This window comes from Micropterus salmoides, unplaced genomic scaffold, assembly GCF_014851395.1.
Source record: "Micropterus salmoides isolate LMB-PRFRI ecotype aquatic unplaced genomic scaffold, ASM1485139v1 Ms_hic_scaffold_5, whole genome shotgun sequence".
Lineage (NCBI taxonomy): Eukaryota > Metazoa > Chordata > Actinopteri > Centrarchiformes > Centrarchidae > Micropterus > Micropterus salmoides.
In genome coordinates, this window is record NW_024044237.1 from 8313318 (window position 1) to 8333623 (window position 20306).

General features: G+C 39.7%; 1 protein-coding gene across 2 annotated transcripts; it reads right to left on the reverse strand.

Annotated features, from left to right (window-relative positions):
• Nucleotides 1-8642: 8642 nt before the first annotated feature.
• On the reverse strand, nucleotides 8643-19521 carry irf2 (interferon regulatory factor 2). 2 transcript variants are annotated; one of them, XM_038699028.1, is made up of 9 exons: nucleotides 19204-19521; nucleotides 17292-17384; nucleotides 17103-17202; nucleotides 16365-16541; nucleotides 16184-16230; nucleotides 14938-15058; nucleotides 14296-14448; nucleotides 13124-13161; nucleotides 8643-12176 (listed from the first exon to the last, which is right to left on the reverse strand). In XM_038699028.1, the coding sequence occupies exons 2-9, from the start codon at nucleotides 17376-17378 to the stop codon at nucleotides 11907-11909; spliced, it is 993 nt and encodes a 330-aa protein (XP_038554956.1). In that variant the 5' UTR covers nucleotides 17379-17384; nucleotides 19204-19521; the 3' UTR covers nucleotides 8643-11906. The 2 variants fall into 2 exon arrangements, with proteins under 2 accessions (XP_038554956.1, XP_038554955.1); XM_038699027.1 differs by having other exon boundaries at nucleotides 19295-19520.
• Nucleotides 19522-20306: the final 785 nt, after the last annotated feature.

The following is a 20306-nucleotide window of genomic DNA, read 5'->3' on the forward strand; positions in this document are numbered from 1 at the left end:
TTTGAGCAGTTCTGAGAGATACTTAACCCTCAGAGATGTTGGGTTATCATGAAGTTTCTTAAATACTTCAACACATCAATACATTTGTTTTGGCTAAAATGCATCCAAACAGCTTCTCCACCAGGGGCCTGTACCATGAAGCAGAATTTCAGCTTCATCCAGGTAACTTCGGGGTTAACCCTGGGTTTTCAGTACCACGACGGTGGTTCACTTCTTACCGGGGTAGATCACCATGCCAACTTATGCTGAACGGCTAACCTGCTTTGGAGTAGGTTATGTTCCAGATAAGAGATCAACTCTATAAAAACGTCGCCTACTGACCAATCAGCTCTCTTGGAAATCACCATCTTTAGGATGCACAGACTGTTTTATAGGCTGCTTTATGTTTGCTGCAGTGATGTGGACATACTCTTGAATAGCGATATCATCCTACAGAGACTGATTGAAGTAGGCTACTAAAGCCTTGTAGGCTACTAGTCCTACTCGTAGGTTTTTAAGATGTGACAGTAGGCTAAGCCTACTAACAGCTTTGAATGAATTTAATATTTTAATTTGCTCCCAAGTCCGTTTTACGCTGTTACAGCTGTTAAAATAAATGGGTTTCATTTTTCTTATGTGAGGCTGAATATTCTGAGCATATAGTTTGGTAGGCCTATTGAAATTAAGTTTAAAACGAATTTATTTTATGTTAGTAGCTATCTTATATCACAGACACTGGTCATGTAACACCCCAGCTGTAGCAATGTGCTCAAAGTGAGTTTTCAGTAGCTTTAAGTTTGAGATTCAGTCTTTCAACCACCATTTGAGCACATTTTATGTCATGAATGGATTTTTCGTTTCGTTGACGTTAATTTAGAAATGCTGCCACACAGCCGAGCTAAAGGAATAAGGCTAATATTTTCATAGACGCCATAAGAGAACATGGAACACTAGACACATACTTTATTGCTCACACGCTCTTTGGTAGACCTCAGTTTTCACTTTATCCCATTTGACCTAAGGTTAACATGTGATGACATGTTTTAAGACTACTGCACATGAACTGAATCCTGGTTGCAAATGAATGACTATAGCCAGCTAGCTGAACTGTGTCCGCCTCAATATGATTGTTTTAGTCAACCGAGGGTCAGTGGTTGTGGTGGTGGGCTAGTGAGTGTGTATAGGGAAAATTTAAAATGTCATCAAGTACGCTGTGATGAATTTAAATCCTTTGAAGTTCTCTCAAGTTGGAGGGCTGCAACCTATCATATTTGTTATAATTTATCGCCCCCCCCAAACCGCCTGGAAGATTTTTATCAGAACTTCCTGAATTTTTATCTACTCTGTTAAATTATGACAGAATTGTTCTTTGTGGCGATTTTGATGGCAATGTTAATGCTGACTTTTTAAATATAACCACTTCTTTTAACTTCCACCAACATGTCAAAGGGCAAACACATAACCGTGGTCATACACTGGACTTGGTTTTTACCCTGGTTTGTCAGCATTTCCTCTGTGGAATTGGTGGACATGACCATATCTGACCACAGATGTATTGTTTTTAGCTGCGATTCGCCTGTTACTCATGCCGCCTCACCAAGCCCTGTGTGTTCTCGCTTCTTTAATGAACAAAGTGTTTCAAAGTTTTGCGCATTCTTTCAGAGCCAAAGCCAACACCTGTCTGATTCCAACACCAACAATCTGGTCGATGACTTCAATCATATCTGCTTGTCGTCACTAAATATTACTGCTCCTCTAAAGGTTAGGCCTACGTCTAAAGCTAGTAAGCAACCCTGGATAAATGACAGCATTCGCAGCCTAAAAAGCGAATGCAGGAAAGCAGAGCGCAGATGGAAAAAATCCAGTCTCCAAGTCCATTTACCTCAGTCTGAAGGATTTATTAATTAACTATAATAACATGGTTAAGGATGCGAGAACACACTATTTTTCTGAACTCATTACTACACATAAACACAATCCCAGGTTTCTGTTTAAGACTGTGGATCAGCTGGTAAACCCAACCCCTCCTTGTGCCTCAGCTGGAAGTAATGATGACTGTGAATTGTTTTTATCTTATTTTACCAATAAGGTGGTGTCAATCAGAGCCTCTATTACCCCCGCGGCCTCTTACTCAGAGGTTCCTCACCAGCAACAAGAGAGTTTTAACCAGTTTTATCCCATCAAATTGTCTGAGCTTTTAAAAACAGTATCACAAATGAGAGTGTCCTCCAGCCCACTTGATGTAATACCTACAAGGTTTTTACTGAAAGTAACAGATTCTGTTCTGTTCTGTTCTGTCAACAGCTCCCTATCTACTGGTTGTGTCCCTGATTATTTTAAAACGGCTTGCGTGAACCCACTTTTAAAGAAACCTGGTTTAGATCCCTCCCTCCCACATAATTTTAGACCAATTTCAAAACTGCCTTTTATTGCAAAGATTCTAGAAAGAATTGTGTCCAAACAGCTGCTCACTGTACTGGAAAATAACAAATTATTTGAAAAGTTTCAGTCTGGTTTTAGGAAGTACCACAGCACTGAGACTGCCCTGCTTAAAGTCACCAATGACCTTTTAATGTCTGCAATGAAGGCATGTGCTCAGTCCTTGTACTCCTGGACCTTAGCGCTGCTTTTGACACCATTGATCACAACATCATGTTAGACAGACTGAGGCACTGGGTGGGGATCTCTGGTACTGCCCTAGAATGGTTTTCATCCTACCTGTCAAATAGGAAGTTTTGCATGTCTGTAAACAACTATGTCTCTTCGTTCTGTCCAGTTAAATATGGTGTGCCTCAGGGGTCGGTCTTAGGACCCATTTTGTTTTCCTTGTATCTGCTTCCCCTTGGACATATTATCCATAAATATGGCATTTCTTTTCATATTTATGCTGATGACACACAAATATACTTGCCCGTCAGATCCACAGACCCTGGAATGCTGAGTTCACTTAACAACTGCCTTTGTGAACTTAAAAAATGGATGTCAAATAATTTCCTCCAGCTGAACTCAGACGAAACAGAAATCCTGGTCATTGGGTCCCAGCAGATGGCAAAACAAATACTGCCATCTGCTGGTTCCCTAGTAAATCACATTAAGCCTGTGGCAAAGAACCTTGGTGTTTGGTTTGATAGTAATTTAAATTTCGAGCAGCAAACCACAAAGCTTGTTCAATCATGTTTTTATCAACTTAGAAATATAGCAAAAATTCGATCTATGTTAACTTTTAAGGACACCGAGACCATTTTACACGCCTTCATCTCATCACGCCTGGATTATTGCAACAGCCTTTTCACCTGTTTAACCAAAAATCTATTGATCGACTCCAGACTGTCCAGAACTCAGCTGCCAGTCTTTTAACCAGAACAAAGAAATATGACCACATTACTCCTATTTTAGCTTCACTACACTGGCTCCCAGTATGTTTTAGAATTGACTTTAAAATTCTATTGATCACTTTTAAAGCTCTTCATGGCCTCTCGCCTTGTTATATTTCTGACCTTTTAGTCCCATACACATCAGCACGTACCTTGAGATCCTCGGGCAGAGGTCTGTTGTCTGTTCCAGAGTCTCGACTGAAAACTAAAGGGGACAGAGCGTTTGCTGTCAGGGCCCCGAGGCTCTGGAACAGCCTGCCCGAGGAAATCAGGTCAGCTGAGTCAGTGAACTCTTTTAAGTCCCTTCTTAAAACATACTTTTATTGGAGAGCCTTTCCCGATCTTATTTGACTTTATTTTATCCCTTTTATTTTATTGTATTTTACGTGTATTAACGTGTATTTTAGTCTTTTCAATGTTTTCATGCTTTTATCTTGTATTGTTTTTATATTATTGTCTCTCGGGTATTATTGTCTTTACACTTGTTAAAGCACTTTGTAACTTGATTTTGAAAAGTGCTCTACAAATAAAGATTATTATTATTATTATTATTATTATGAACACATACATTTCTGACAAGATATAAAAGATTAGATTTAGATTTTTAAATTTAGGCCCAAATATTTAAAAAATCATATTTATCTCAGTTGAATTGAACAAGGAAACCAGAGATATCACTGTAAAAGCTAAATGTAATGAAATCTAAATGAAGCCAGCAGCTGTGTAGACATTGATCTACGATTTAAATAAATTTGATGATATAATGAATAAATGTGCACACATGTATTGCAACTGTAATATCAATTACCTTGCATGCCTGACTTTGTGCAACACATGACGTAGGTTTTGGGATATTTATGTAAGGTATCAGTCATCTTGATTTGTGGATCGATGTGTATTACCTTCATGTTCACAGTAGACAAACAGAGAAAAAAACAGCTAAAAGCATATCATAAATGCTCATATCGAGGAAACTACAAAGCCACTGAAGTAGAACGCTAACAGAAATTCAATTCAGAGGCAAATGTTGTACTTCTTATTCCACTACATTTATGTAATAATTTTACCTTGTAGATTCAGATTAATAATACAAAATATAATCAGTCAATACATTATGATATATAATATAAACACTATATAAAGTAATTAAAATTAGCTCACAATGAACACATAAAAGCAGCAATATTTATAATCAATTAATAAAGTATACATTATTCTCAAAGGGGCCTTTCTGTATAATGAATACTTTTAGTTTTGGATTTGATGCTAATACTTTTGTATGATTCTGAATTTAGTATTTTAAATATATGAGCACTTCTTCCACCACTATGACCTTGTCAAGCACATTGTCTTCTGTGAATACAGTTTTTACTCATTGCTTGAACACTATAGGCACATGCTTAAACCAAAGTAACATAACTTGAAGTTGTTGTTACTTTACCTTAAACAAAGTGTAACCATACCTTAAACAAAAGCGCTGCTTTGCACTTTAGTTGTAATTCAGCAACATACTTGCTCCTAGACATTACACACTACTTCATACATAAGACACTTCAAAAATGAAATCTCGGGGTTCCATTGGGAAAACACATTTATTCAAAATACAACACACATTGGTTAATTGAAAAAATGACACACACCTAAAAATACTTACAAAATTGAACACCAAACAGCCAGCTACAAAAAGGCCTCAGTTAAGCCATTTTGAGAACTTTGCAAGCATGGGTCCAGGGAGAGCTAGAGGCAGAGGAAGAGGAAGACAGAGAGAGAGAGACAGAGAGAGAGGGAGAGAGGAGGAGAAGGAAGTGGTCAAAGAGGCCATGCAAGGACCATTATTTCGGATGAAGAGCAACTGTGGTGGACCGAGTCATAAACCATGGCCTCTCCATGAGGGAAGCTGGGCAGAGAGTCCACCCTAATCTAAGCCATTTCACAGTTAAATCCATAATAAGGACATTCCGACTGGAAAACAGGTATGTCTTCAACTCTCTACTCCACTCAGACTGTACATAGAGTATTTACAGTACTGTACCATCACGTCACCGTATCACATGTTGTATTGCAGGGTGGCTAATGCTCCTTTTCCAATAAAAGTGGTAGTTTTGTGAAAAATACCGTGATAACGTGTTGAGATGTTTCAGTACTGTAAAAAAGAAGTAAACAAGAACATTTTGTGGTAGCATTTTTTCTACAGAATGGCTAGAAGACCTACTGGGGGTTCACCCAACAGCAGGAACTTGCCATAGTGAACTTAGTCAGAGCAAACAATGCAATCCATCTCCACCAGCTACAGCAACAAATACTTGCAGATAGGAAAGTATTCAACAACATTAATCGAGTAAGCATTACTATCACTATCACTATCAGACGCATCTTGGTAAAGCACAGCATGACCATGAAGCCATTGTACAGGGTCCTATTTGAGAGGAACAGTGTCAGGGTCAAAGAACTTCAACATGAATATGTACAGGTGAGTGTTTCAGTCCTTTACATTTACAATCCAGAATGGGTGCAGTCCAGTAACAGATGAATATGTACCACTGGATTAGTACCACATAGATTCATTCAGAAAGCTACACAGGTACCTGTATGGTGGGGTGGGTCGGTTCTGTATGTGTAGTAGTGTAGGTGTGTGCTTTTAGTAAAGCCATCCACAATATGTATTTTTTGTTACAGAGAATCTTGGACATGGATGGAGCTGTCCAGCCGCATGAATGTATTTGCATTGACGAGGCTGGATTCAACCTTAGCAAAAACAGACGACGGTGACGTAATATAATTGGTCAAAGGGCAATTGTGCACGGAAATATCACATTGTGTGCTGCCATAAGTCTTCGAGGGCTACTGCACCATCATGCCAAACTGGGTCCCTATAATGAGCAACACATAACCGCATTTCTATATGCACTTCATGATGCAGTTGTACAGGACGGACCAGTTTGTTTTCCATCGGGCTGCTCTGGTCCAGAACTGGTTCACCAACCATGATCAATTTGAAGTTGTGTACTTGCCCCCTTACTCGCCATTTCTAAATCCTATAGAGGAATTTTTTTCCGCTTGGAGATGGTGTGTGTATGACTGCCAACCACATGCCCGTATGCCTCTGCAGGCAATGGAAAAGGCCTGCGGAGACATTGAGTTAAGGTCAATCCAGGGATGGATTCGGCACACAAGGGGATATTTTCCCCGATGCTTGGCGAGAGAAGACATTGCTTGTGATGTTGATGAGATCCTGTGGCCAGACCCCAACAGACAGCAGGATCCATAAGCCCACTTGCGTACAATTGTGTTTTTCTGTGTTTACAGCAGTGTATTGTTTGTTTTATTTTTGCTTTCACTGAATTTACTGTACTGTAAAATACACTACTGTAGTGTAATGATTTTGAATTTTGAAAACATGCCCTCTGTGGAACTGAATAAAAACAGTGAAAACGAAAGACTGCAGTGTTTTATATAAAGTAGACTAGTGTGTTGCTGCTGAAAGTGTATTCATATGATGCACGTGGGTATCATTTTGTCATCACAGTGACATTTTGACAAAGGATTGTTAGGTTTTGATAGCAGAGTTTCAATTTGACATAGATGTGAACGGTTTATTTCCCAGTGTTGTGTCTTACTTGCTTGTGTGTAGATTTTTGACACAATGTGCCAAGTTTTGCAAAACAATGTTCAAGCAACGGGCAAAAACTGTAATAATAGCTATAGTTTGCCTTACAGTTGTAACATATGTACATTTTTACATATATTTATATTTAATTTTCTTGACCTTTTATCCTTTCTATTTCTTTACTCAATGTTTTATTTTTCACACCAGTCTTTTAGCGCAGCTTTGCATTTCACCTCACATTTAGCTTGTACGTGTGACCAATAAACCTTGGAAATGAGATGAATTTCTCTCCTTAGCTTATATATGTGTCATGATTAGATTATAGATATTTCAGTGTAATGAAAAAACAAAACAGTCAATACAAAACAGTATACAACAGTATTCATATATAATATTCCTATAGTGGAAAGATGGCTGTAGTGCTCAATTTCATATATTTATTGCACCATATCTTATATTTACAGGCACCGTTTCTCTTCTGGCTTTACTATAATATTTCATACTCCTGCAGACACTTGTTTCAATATTAATTAATAATTCCACCCCACCTTCGTCAGAGAAATAAAGCTGCAGTTTTGTATTTAACCACCAGATGGCATGAGTGAAAAATCCCAGCAGAACCGTCAGACAGATCTGTTTGCAGAATGGTTTCCTGCTTTTGGTTCAATTTAAACGTTTACGTCTTATATGAATGTACAAAATTTTAACTATGACTACATTGTAACTATGACTAAGTTTGCCGTCTATATGAAGATAAAGAATATAGATAATGAAGATAAATGACATGATTCACTTTGACACTGACCAAATACTCATGTTAGAGGGAACGGAAAGTGGAGTAGGGACTTTTTGAGATGACGCTTACTGTTTTGTGGTCTAGAAGACTAAAGCAGGGGACAGGAGGGAGCAAAAGGAGCCTTATGGATACAAAAGAGCTTGTGCAATAGAACAAAATATAGAAGCTATACCATACAAAAGACAAACCACTTACAGTGACTAATGGCATGTGGTTAGCAGTTGTCAAGGCAACTGGCCAGCTATCCACCAAGGGCACAGAGACAAACAGGAAGTAGAGTGTGAACCGAGAACAGCAACTGAAACTGAAACAGCAGTTAGTGCTCTGGTTTAACTGAATGAGCTGTGTGTGTGTGTAAATCTGTTTACACTGTCACATTGTGGGGACTCCCCTTTTGTAGTCCCCATAGAGTAGATCATTTCCATTTTAGGGTGAAGACTTGTTTTAAGGTTAGGGTAGCTTTAAGTTGGGGTTGGTCTCCAGGAAATGAATGTAAGTTAATGTCTTGTCCTCTGAAGTGACAGAAACATGACTGTGTGTGTAAAACAAAGACAAAAATCTGAACCATACACAAGTATTTTCCACTCTGCACACACACCCTTGATATTCTTGTGTAGTCATTACGTGCAAGGCCTACTCATTTGCATATTTCCTATCAAACTGAGCTCTAACCCCATTTATCCAGTAAGGACAGGCAACATGTCCCAAACATGGAAGACGTTTTTACAAGACTTTTTTTCTTCATAACAGCAACAGATATGGAAGAGTCTCAGAGGATCTTATAAAAGTACAAAACTGGACTCTGAACTTTATGAGGGCACAAGATAAAACTGTCAGCAATATGAATTCCTGCTGCATGTCATAAAGCACGTTAAACACCTCAGAATAAATACAAAAACAGTCTTTATTCAGATGTTGATTCACATGTAGTTTTCATAATGTACACAGAATAAACAGGTGCGATGTGATGCAGTTAAAACCTCTTCGCTGCATGGCTAGCAGCCGAGCTAATCACTTCTGTCTTTGTCCTTTCAACTGACTGGTAATATTGTCCTTTATGATGCGCGCTGAGCGCAAGATGGAGACTCGGTTTTAACTGAACGGTAATTCAGTGGCTCTGAATCACATAAAGCAAAAGCAGGTTGGAAAGATCAACAACTAGATGACGGATCAATTATTGATAACATAATTATATTCCTCCCGACATACAACTTTCACTGTTGACTTCTGGCTGCAATGACATCCCTTTATACACATAACACAGAAATGGACTTTACTTAGAAGTGCACTTTAGTTATTCCTTGCTAGACCTCTTTATAATAACATGATCAGGGTTTTGAGGCAATGTGAATTATAACGAGGTCTAAATATTTCATTATTCAAGTAGAAGTCTTGATCATTTTGAACTCAACCCATGCGTCAGTTTTGAAAAAATGAAATTTAATGTAATGTTTGCACTGGTGTTATGGCCTAATATGGATCATGCTGTTTAGGTCAGGCCACCGTCAAGTAACACACATGTAAGTTTGCACAACAGCATCTGATTTGGTCATTACAACGACAGGGTTGTACAATTCCCAACAGCTATTTTTAAATATCACGCTCATTAAGGATGTGAACACTATGACGTTGCTGAAGATGAAAAGACTCACATAGACAAATGCGTTGTTATAAAGGCAGGTGTTTGTAATGGCTGTTGACAAAATGCACACATTGCTTTAAATATTGGCCGTGTATTGCAGCCTGTTGAGCAGCCTTACCATCGAGAACTATCATGAAGTGTAACCATGCAGAAATAGAAGCAACCTTTCAGTATGTGATGCAAGTCTCAAACAATAAAAAGGCACATGGAAGAAACATTTGGTAAAGCAAAGCATATTCCGCGTCTGCTATGAAGTAAGGCCAAGCCTGTTTGATTCAATGAGAATCTTAAATAAGTTCACCATGATAGTAATGTGCGTCCAGTGTAAATCTCTAGTGGTTTAGTTCAAAAATCACGGCAGATTCCTATTCGTCCTATTGTTTTCCTACAGGAACTTTTAGAGCTGTTCCCACTGGAGCTCTGCTAAAAGGCAGGCTGGGAATGAGGACTGTGCTTTAGCCTGCTAGCTGGAAATTACATTTCTTACTAAATAATATTGAAACCATTGAGCTCGCTCCAATAATGGCACGTAAAACAGACATTAATACAAGAAATGTCTTCCATTTACAGCCATAGTGCATCATTCTGTGCATGCATTTGCACTTTAAGGTGTGTCAAAATAAGGATTTCATCTTTAACACATGAGGATTAAGGCTAGTGGCTATTGTACTCTAAGCTAGGGAAGACATGGACCGCGACATCTGTGCACTAAAATCAACAGGGAAATAGGATGTTATGAGCTGTGAAGAAACTGTAAAAACAAGTGTGACTTAAAAAAAAACAAAAAACAACAGAGCTCCACCTCTGCGGGAGAAGCAGTCTTCTGGGATGGCAAGATATTCACTTTGAATTTGCAGAATTAACTGCAGATTGCACACTTCTGTGAAGTGTTAAGATTAACCTCGGAGACTCGATTCTCTAGCCCAATGAGCTTAAAGAGAAATATTCTGACATATGAGGATAACACGTTACTCAAAGACTGTGAGTGCATAGAAATATGGCCACACGCCGCCTGCGCTCAATCCATGTTGGGCCCGAATAAAATGTCTGAAAGCTACCTACATGTGATCCTAGCAGACTAAAGCACAGAGCCAGCCGCACTCTATCAAAGGCACATGTCTTCAATAAGGCTTTTTTCCTCTCTCTTCTCACACACACACACACACACACACACACACACACACACACAAACACCAGTGCTGTCTGTAAGGTGCTGAAGCTGCTTGCAGGCATACATACATAAGAGCTATGTACATTATTAACACCAAGAGGCTGAAGAGAGGAAAAAACATGAATACATTTTTCACAGTCTGTCTATCAGCGAGTCTGTCATTCTGTCTGTCTGTCCGTGTGTTGGTGGGTTCGTTGTCCTGAGGTCTCCAGACAGACAGACAGACAGACACACGCCTGCTTTCCACTGCAGGGCAAATCAGGGCTCGATGAGGATATTATCATTCTTTATCTTGACAGAACAACATGCTTTTGATTCTATTTGCAACTTGCTGCCGGTAAAGCTGGTTTGCCAACAGAGACGGAGTTTCCCATATATTGTCGTGTGCATCGCTTTGTTATGAACGCAGATTGCTTCTGGTAAGACACAATCTTTGTTCCATCCGTGTGTCCAAGTAAAGCATTTAGTGCAATGTTTCCTGCTGACCCCAGAGCTTGCACTGTTTTGAGACAGCAGGTCACAGGTTCTAATGCTTCATAGTGAGTAATCTTTAAATGGCACGCGGCGATCTCGCAATTTTATGAAGGAGATTCAAACAATGTATATGAAATGCAAAAGGAACTTCCTGTGATCAACTATTAAGGGACTGTTTCACATAATAAGTGGCTGGAGACTCTATACAACTTAAAATTACAACACACTTGGTATGAAGACACAGTTTCAAACGTACAGCTAGGCAATACCGACTGAAAGATAATTCATTAAAAAAATAAAATAAAATCACATATGTGCTGGAGGTTGTGCAATAAAAATTTGTTTTTCTTTCATATGATAAAACTGGTGAATTTCATTCATGTAGGCTAAAATGTTAGCGCAAAGAAGCATAGAATATTAACTACCAGTGACACACGGATGATTCTGTTGTCTAAGAGGCCAGATGTAGTCCGAAAACGGATGTGGACATGGACAGGCACACAATGTTCTATTTATTCTGTCGTGTGTGTGGTCTCCGTGGTTATACATCTTGAGCTGCACACGGATGGTCCGCTTACCCTTGCAGACATGGGCAGATGATGAACTTTACATCACACAGAACCTCGCATCCATGCAGATGCAGAAATAATAAATTGGGCTCGCCAATTAGTGGACAAGTCAGCATTTTCTCCAATTAAAAAGTAAAACTGAGAGAATTCATGGCCCAGACAGAAGCTACAATAGAATCAAAGATTTTGAAGCTCGCCCTCTTTAGACTCCACGCTGCCCTGATGGAGAAAACTCTCCATTGTTCTGATGCCCTGGAAGCAGTGATGATAATCCCTCATCTGGGGGTTCAGAGGTCAGGAGGAAGTGACATCAGAGGTTTTCATGATGACACTTGCGCGCATCTCATGGGTGTGGCTGCTCGCCGCAGACAAAGGAGAGTTCTGGCTGTAGGCTGGCGTCCAGCCGTCGGTGTGGTAGCTGATGAGGGGGGCCGGGTCTCGCGTGCTGGTGACCCTGAAGTTGGGCTTGCTCGCACTGACAAAGGTGGCCATGCCAGGAAGAGAACATGTGGGAACCCTGAGAACTGATGTGTTATAGTCCCGCCTCCAGACAGCACCGACACCCTGTCAGTTAAAACAATGAAAAAAGGAGAAGAAGAAGAGGAAGGTAACACAACTGCATACACAAAACTACAGTCAGAGCCACAAAGGCTGTGGTTAATTTCTGACGTATGTTGTGGTGAAAATGTGCTGGATTACTGTGTAAACACAACATCAAACACACCACCGCAAAAATTATCATCCATCTGAATCAACACCTCTGTGACACAGTCAAAACATCTGTACATTATAAGCTTCACAGGCTGTTGTTATGGAATGCATTAGATATAAAAGTGCCAATGTTACTGTATCCAACAAAGACTGCACAGAAAATTCAGATTAGATTTAAAAGGATGTTTTTACATTTCTACATATGTTTAGTGAATAGAGTCTGGTGCCTTTGAACAGGTATATAGCGACTGTTACGGGTTAAACAATTTGGATCTTACTCTATAAAAAAAAGTTAACTCTCTGTTGGGATCCTTTCCACACCGCTGTCAAACACTTAAAAAAAAAATCTGAGCTTTAGTGGACATCCTTTTTACGATGCAGCCCTGTTTCGCTGCTGCAGACTACAGCGCACTCGCTCAATACTGGACCACTTTCAAAAAATGTTTTCCCAGTTAGTCACAAAAAAACATGGGAAAATAAGAGCCAGGCTGAAAAATACTCAAGACTGTACTGTTACTAATGATGAGAGGTAGAGTGCGTGCGTACACTGTGGGCACAATGTACTACAAAGGGCAACCTCAGATGTAACTGTTAATGTTTGACAGCCACAGTTCCTGACAGGGCCCTCCCTTTTCTCAGTGTCTCGCAATATTACAGGAAGACACACACACACACACACACACACACACACACTAGCAGTAATGGTTGAAACAGGTAAAAACCTGTTTATCTGCAGATCAGAGCAGTTAATAATTGATGCATCACTCTCTCCTCTGTGTATACATGTTTATTAGACCCACCTCTTTAGTGTCCTCTGTGTCACTGTCTGTGTCGCTGCCTGTACAAATAAAGACACACAAACAGTTATTATACAGTTCAGGAAATGGCAATTTTGCAATAAGTCGTCAGTACAAGGAGGAAGAAAAACAGGCAGAGAGAAATATATGGAGAGGGAGAAAGAGGAAGAGTTCAATAAAACCTTGAATTTAACCAGAAAACCATCCTGTCAGGCTCAAAGCCAACAGAGCATTTTCCTCTGTTTTCAAAGTTCAAAGAGTGCAAACATGTGCACACAGTAGCAACATGTGTATGTTAAAGTCAGTCAAGTAAAACTCATTTTTGGGGATTTTAATTTGAAAACCCTGGTCCCTAACTCTCCAAATCATGGCAGTGATTGAGAAAGAATAAAACAGTAAGGAGGATGAAAGTGTAAACTGGTAAAGCAAACTCTTCTTGAATGACTGGTTGGGAAAGAGAGAAAATGGATACATGCAGGGCACTGAGACACACAGACCTCAGGGTGGTAGTGAAACGATTCTTTTCACTACACTTTTTTGAACTGTTTAATTAGTAATTAAATAGTTTTAAAAAAGTAATTTAATTCTAGAAAAATCCATTCTGCTGCCGTTTCAAAGTTGAACAACAAGTCAAGTCAAATGAAATTACTGTCTGAAGTCATGATCGTCTTTTATGTTTCACATCTATGGTTGGTTATTGTTAACATTCAGCTGGTTTGCTGTTCCCTGCTTAAGATAAGATCTGGTAACTGCAGACACTTGGATGATGTAATAGGGGATGACGTAATGACATGAGATTAACAGTTGATGGGGAAACCATCTGAATCACAGTTTTGGGTGTTTTTTGCTGGCTACTCAAAATGAACACCAGAATGAATCCAGACCCAAAAAAAAACAACAACAACAAAAACACCTCTTCTGAGCCCTACAGCCAGATTTAGCTGTGTGTTTTAAACACACGTGTACCTTTAACCACACCCTCATAAGTTGTTCCACTCTGTGTGTGGTTACCACCATGTTCCAAAATGACTTGTTGATCTAAACTGTGTTTCTGAAAAACATCCACAGCTACTGCTTCTACAAACCTGGTCCCCATGTTAACTAACCTACTCATGCTTTTTCTATTAACAAAATGTGGTAAAGCGTGGTGTGTGAGCATGTGTGTGTTGTCTCACCGCAGCATGAAGACACAGGAGAGATCTGGAGCGGATAGGAGTGGGAGGAGCTAACAGTCTGCTCTTCGTTCTCTGTGGTCACTTCAATTGTCTGACAGACGAACGGCAGCTGCTCGTTGGTGATCACGTAGTCTTCTACTGAACTGTGAATGGCTATGAGCGGACAGACATGGATCTGTTATGACAGGCTGAACACATGAATTCACTCTCACGCAGTAAATGATTTACTACTCAAAATGGCTTAAGTGTGTCGCAAGATCTAGTTACACATCTAACCACTGTTGCGAGATAAAGTGCACCCGTCTACTATTCGTACACATCAAAAACCCACATGTTATTCAACATTTATAAACTCAAAGAACTGCTTTGATATATAGCTCAATGCCACTGTGGTTGCATGGCAAAGCTTTTAATTGCAATGATTCCTAGATGGTGGAAAACATACCTATTACCAATACAGGAAAACAGCAGATCCTGCATGTACTAGTACTCAGTTAGACAACCAGACTGCCAGAAACATTGAAATGTAAATAGCAATATGTTTTCACATGTCCATATGTAACACATCCCAGCAGAAATATAAACATAGGATGGACCCTAAAAAGTTACAAACTATTAATAAAGAACACACTGGTGTAGTACCTGACGCACTGTCAGTCACTTTAAGCTCTACAGTTTCCTGCTTAACCGCTTCCTGTTTGGTAAAGTCAATAGGTCCAACATGAGCATCAGGAAGAGTCCTGTCTGGAGATGGAGAGGCTACCTGATGGTCAGAAGTGGAAAAAGAGAAAGACAGTTAGCGGAAAACCTTTCATTCAAACTTTCTAAAACACAGAGGTTCATTTCTACCAGTCACACACACAGTATGCACAATAAACTGTGTAATTTAACTGTGATAGTGACAAACTCTACTAAGACAGGTGGGATGTAGTGACCCAGGGCAGAGACTTGTTCAGGTATTAGGCTATAAAAGTGTACTTACTCCAACTACAGTATCTGATGCAACCTGATGTCTGGAGCATGTCAGGCATGTAAACGCTCAAATGATACTGACCAAAACATACAACTACAAATAATCAACCAAATATTAGACAAGCACTCCTCATTCCTAAAAACCTAACTAAAAAAAGTTGGCATCTTGTACGTCAGCATTCCTGTTTAGCAGACTGAAAAGTCTGAGGGGGGAGTGTTGGGATTTCATGCTCCTCTAACTCCTATTACTGATTTCCATCCATTTACATCTTCATTATTTCTTACATTAAGTATATTTAAGTATATCTTATATTTATTATTATAATGAATAGGAACATTAAAATAATTTAATTCAACACAATTATAAAGCCTTTAATGTAATATGCCTTTCGTAATGCACAATTCCCATATGTAAAATTATATTGAATTGACAGAATATATGTCATATAAAAATAATACTACTAATAATTGATAATAATGTCAGATTAACAAAGGGAGGTAGCAGCTATTTGTTTTTCTTGTGCACTGCTTGGAGAGACGGAACCAACTCCCTGGCAAACGTCTGTGTCATGTGGCAGCCGGAGCCAGCGATGACTGTTCATGTTAGATACTCAGGACTGAGGAAGACTTCCAGAAATCCTTTGCTATGCTTCGACATGCAGTCAAATGTTTCTGTGATGTCATCAAACTAGTGCACAATTCATTTATGAGACCTGAGTGAGAAATCGGAAACTCTTCTTTTGTGCAGTAATTATTCTCATCATGCCGTTGTTCTTCCCCACTTATTGTGAGCAGAAATAAAATGTTGAATGAATTTTAAAAACTGGTTAAGTCACATGTGAACAACCTCTTGACTATCCTATCTTGCAAATGTTGTGTGTTTCAAGTGTAAAGTGGCTTTTACGTGTGTAGCTACCTCTTTGTTTCCCTTGGGCCTCCCCTCCTTATCTGTCTTCTTCTTTCCTAAATGGACATTCAGACAGAAACACTGTCTTAACACAGGAATTATCAAATTATAAATATGTTCTTTCAGGAGACATATATCAAATCTAGAAAACTGAGAGTTCTTAACACTGAGGATCAGCTGTAGTACTCACCTTTCTTCATGCTTCTCTCTGAGGAGGAGAGCATCTTATAGACTCTGAAGGCATTAGTTCCCTTTTTGATGCTTTTATCCTTCACCTCCTCGATGTCTGGCAGGCTGTTCATGGCACAGCGGAAATTAGCCTTCCACGTCTTGGGATCTGGACGGTCTATGCCTGGCTGGTATTTACCTTCACAGAAACAGAAATCAACAAAGACTGACAAAGTGCTTCTTTATTACTGCAGATGGCCTACGTCACAAAAATAATATTTGATTTATGATTTTTATTATACATTAATCAGCTTGCATTTGCTTACGATTCTGCTTTCTGTACAGCAGTTTTACATAGCAAAAGTTCTATACAAATAAAGTTAGTATTATTTAGTTTGACAAACCTAAACTATTTAGTATGATCAAACCTTTTTTGATTCAAACAAAACAAATGTTTAAAAAAAGCAAGCAAGACTCTAGCTTAGTAACATATTTACTGATGCAGCAAGAAATTGTGGGATGTTCTACTCTCACAGAACCGCTGTGTGCTTCCTAACAAAAGGTACCTTAAGGGAAGCTTCCTGTGGCCTAACAGAAAGGGACACTCCCACATTATTTTGCTTTCTTACCTAAAAATATTATGCAAATCAAAAGTTTGTTTAATTTCAGAAAGAGAAATGGTGGGGGGGTCTGGGAGACATGAAAATGAAAACCACTGAAAAGGAGAACCACAGAGTACATCATTAGATCTGTGTCTTACCAGTATGTATGGCCCATCTCATGAAGAGCGGAGCGTCCTTCTCCAGGTCCCAGCCGTGACGCGCAGCATGCATCCATGGGATCTGGAAGATTCTCTTTTCCTGGAGATATTTACAATTTGTCAGCTCATGAACCATAATATAAGTGTGTGTGTGTGTGTGTGTGTGTGTGTGCATCAGTGTGCACTTACTTTGTTTACCCATTTGAGCCCCGGTATCTGACAGGAGTTGATCTGTTCCTCCAGCCACGGTCGCATCCTCATTCTCTCTACTGGCATGGTGTCCTGTGAGCCAGACAAATTCAGACACAAACAAACTGTCATATATATATATATATATATTTATATCAATACAAGGATAGGTAACGGTGGAGAAACTAGCAAGAGACTGCTAGATTTTCAGACTAAATGAAATGATTAGCTGGTCTTATTACAGCCCTGTTACAGCCACAGATACCATCCTTTTCAATTTTGTGGCTGAACATTGGATTTATTGATTGCTGTAGGGATGTAAAGAGAATTTCATAAAATACAACTTCTAAAGCTAAACTGCCTACCCCAGCTTTAAATTTTAACAGACAAAAAGGGTTGTAATTAGCACAGGTAATGACACAAATACCAAAACATAATGGTGTGTGGCCTACTCTGCCAACCGATGTCAGAGGAAGCAACCACTTAAGGTCATTTTTCATACAGCTGTCATTCTTTGTGAGCAAATCAAAGGACACAGCTGAGTCCACTTTGTCTGTGTTGTAAAGATAAAAACCTGTTCTTCCCAGGTTTAATTTGTTTTATTAAGGACAGGTGTCATAAAATCTGCAAAGAAACCTGTCAAACCATGTCTGTAACTGCCACCACGTAGGCCGCTCCTATCCACAACCAAGGCCAAGATATTAAAGATAATATTTTAAAGGAAAAGACAAGAGTAGGGGGAGGGGCAACAGAAATAATTAAATGACGATAATAAATGTAGGACGGTTATTTCAAAAAAGGGTAAAGCGATCTTCAGCCACCCCGCTGAAGATCGCTTTACCCTCTGTTCTGAATTTCAGTTCAGAACAGAGGGTACGATCCCTGTAGTCTAATGTGGTCGAAGTCTGGTGGACCAGATCGGCCGGTGAGCGCAACACTCCCCATGCCTGGTACAGTGAGCCACACTGCCTACTGACATGACAATGAGTTCCCAAACAGGTCAAACAGGGTGACATGGCACAGCACCAAATACAAAATATTATCCCTTGTGAGCCACAGGGTTGAAACTTCCAGCTGCATCCTGCTTACTGCTCGGTGAAACACTGCATAACAGTAGAGGCTGGCTGCAGTACAATACCATCTACTCTATATTACTCTGGCCAACATAAGTTTACAAAGGTAGTATTATAAATAGTGTATGGCACGGTAGTTAAGTATGTTGAATTGGAAATGTGTATGGCTGTATTAGTGATAACATATGTAATTAATTTTAGGGTTAAAATGCAAACAAGGTAAGAAATCATGAGGGTAAGGCATGAAGTCAGCCTAAACTAGTTTCAGACCAACCCTGCTGGTTATAAAAACTGTGTGGCAATGTGTTTTTTCAGAGTGCACAGTATTTACTATCCCTGATTTTCTTTAAAGTAGGTAAATGACATCCGTGGCCAGGCTGTATGAATTCTATGAATATTGAATCATATGTACAATGGCTTCATGATAGCTCAACCCTGTGATAACTCACACAGTTTAGTGGTTCCTACATGCACTCCAAATAACAGACTTCAAAGGCCTGAATAACGTTACAACATGAATAAGTCCATTTCTCCACGCATAGCAAAACACAAATATAGCTTTCAAAATGTCAAACTAAACAAAAGCAGTCCGTCCGACACTACACGTTACCGACATTTAACAAATGCCTCTGACTTTCAGTAAATCCTAGCAACAGGTTTAACGTTATTTGGGATCAAAGTTTGATTTCGCTAACAGCGTCGTGTCAAAAGTTAACGGCGGTCTATTTGTCTGCTGTCTGCCAGCGCGCTGACCCTAAAGCAACAGAGCCAAAAGTGAAAATAAATGCCATAGCTAGTCAACAAACGCAGAGAAAAACTACAGTACTACTTTCACTTACACAGCAAGCTCGGGATCCGTCATGTCGTCCTGTGGGAAGCCTGTGTGTGAGCGTAAGTCAAAGGCGTTAATATGCGGAAATAAAATGTTACCTGTTCGGTTTGGACGGCCTGTAGCTTCGCGGTCCTGCTGTCACAATAATACGCGCAGCTGGAGTTGGACGTTAATTTATTTGTGGGTTTTAAGTGGAAAAGGGAAAGTGTGGCCGTCGTTTATTTCTGTTTCTGTGTCCAGACCGAAAGCAAAACAACGGCTGCTTCGGGAAGTGGGGGCTCGAGCTGGAAATCCCCCTCCTGCCTTCGTGCTCGCTCGCTTTGGGTCGTTCTCGAGCGCCGTCGCGGAAGTCTCTTGGCTGCGTGCGCGCTCCCAAGGAAAAACCCATCACGAAGAGTGCTCACTCTGCTGTGCTTCTTGGTACCACGAAAATCAACACAAGCCTCTTCCCACGTTTTATTTATTTAGTTGCCTCGTGTACCTGTATATATATATTTGCTACATTATACTCTCAATACTCATTTATGCAATTCAAACGAACCAACTTCCCAATGTACATTGGATCGTCATTTTTTCCACCCGTACCTTACAGACTCTGGTTATATCAGGTTTAGGAACACGGTGGATATTACACCTGTACGCAGATAAAATACCGTGCTAATTACTGCAAATACTACTAAATAGTCTACCTACCCTTAAAAATATATATGGTTGAGTGAAACAACTTAAGAGCGTGAACAACTATTGATAAAGTAGGGGTGTATGTTGAAACTTGACGGCCACTTTTGAATCGCTTTCTTCAAAAAAACATAGACGATCTTTGGGCTGGATTTCATTTTCACTTCCTTCGTCCCCCATCACAACCCTCAAGTCCAGTTCTGCGCGGTTGATGCCAGAAACGAAACCAGAAACTTTAAGCTAGCAGCCGCCTATGTGTGAATAAACATCCCACCTGCAGTTATTTGGAAAGGGTTTTCCCTTCATTTGCCTGCGCTGGACTGATGTCCTGCAGTCAGAGTGCTTTTGATATTGTACGACTTTCAATCAGGACGCTAAAACTGCACCTTTGCAATTTCTGATGAAAATGTGCACATTATTAAACATGCAATT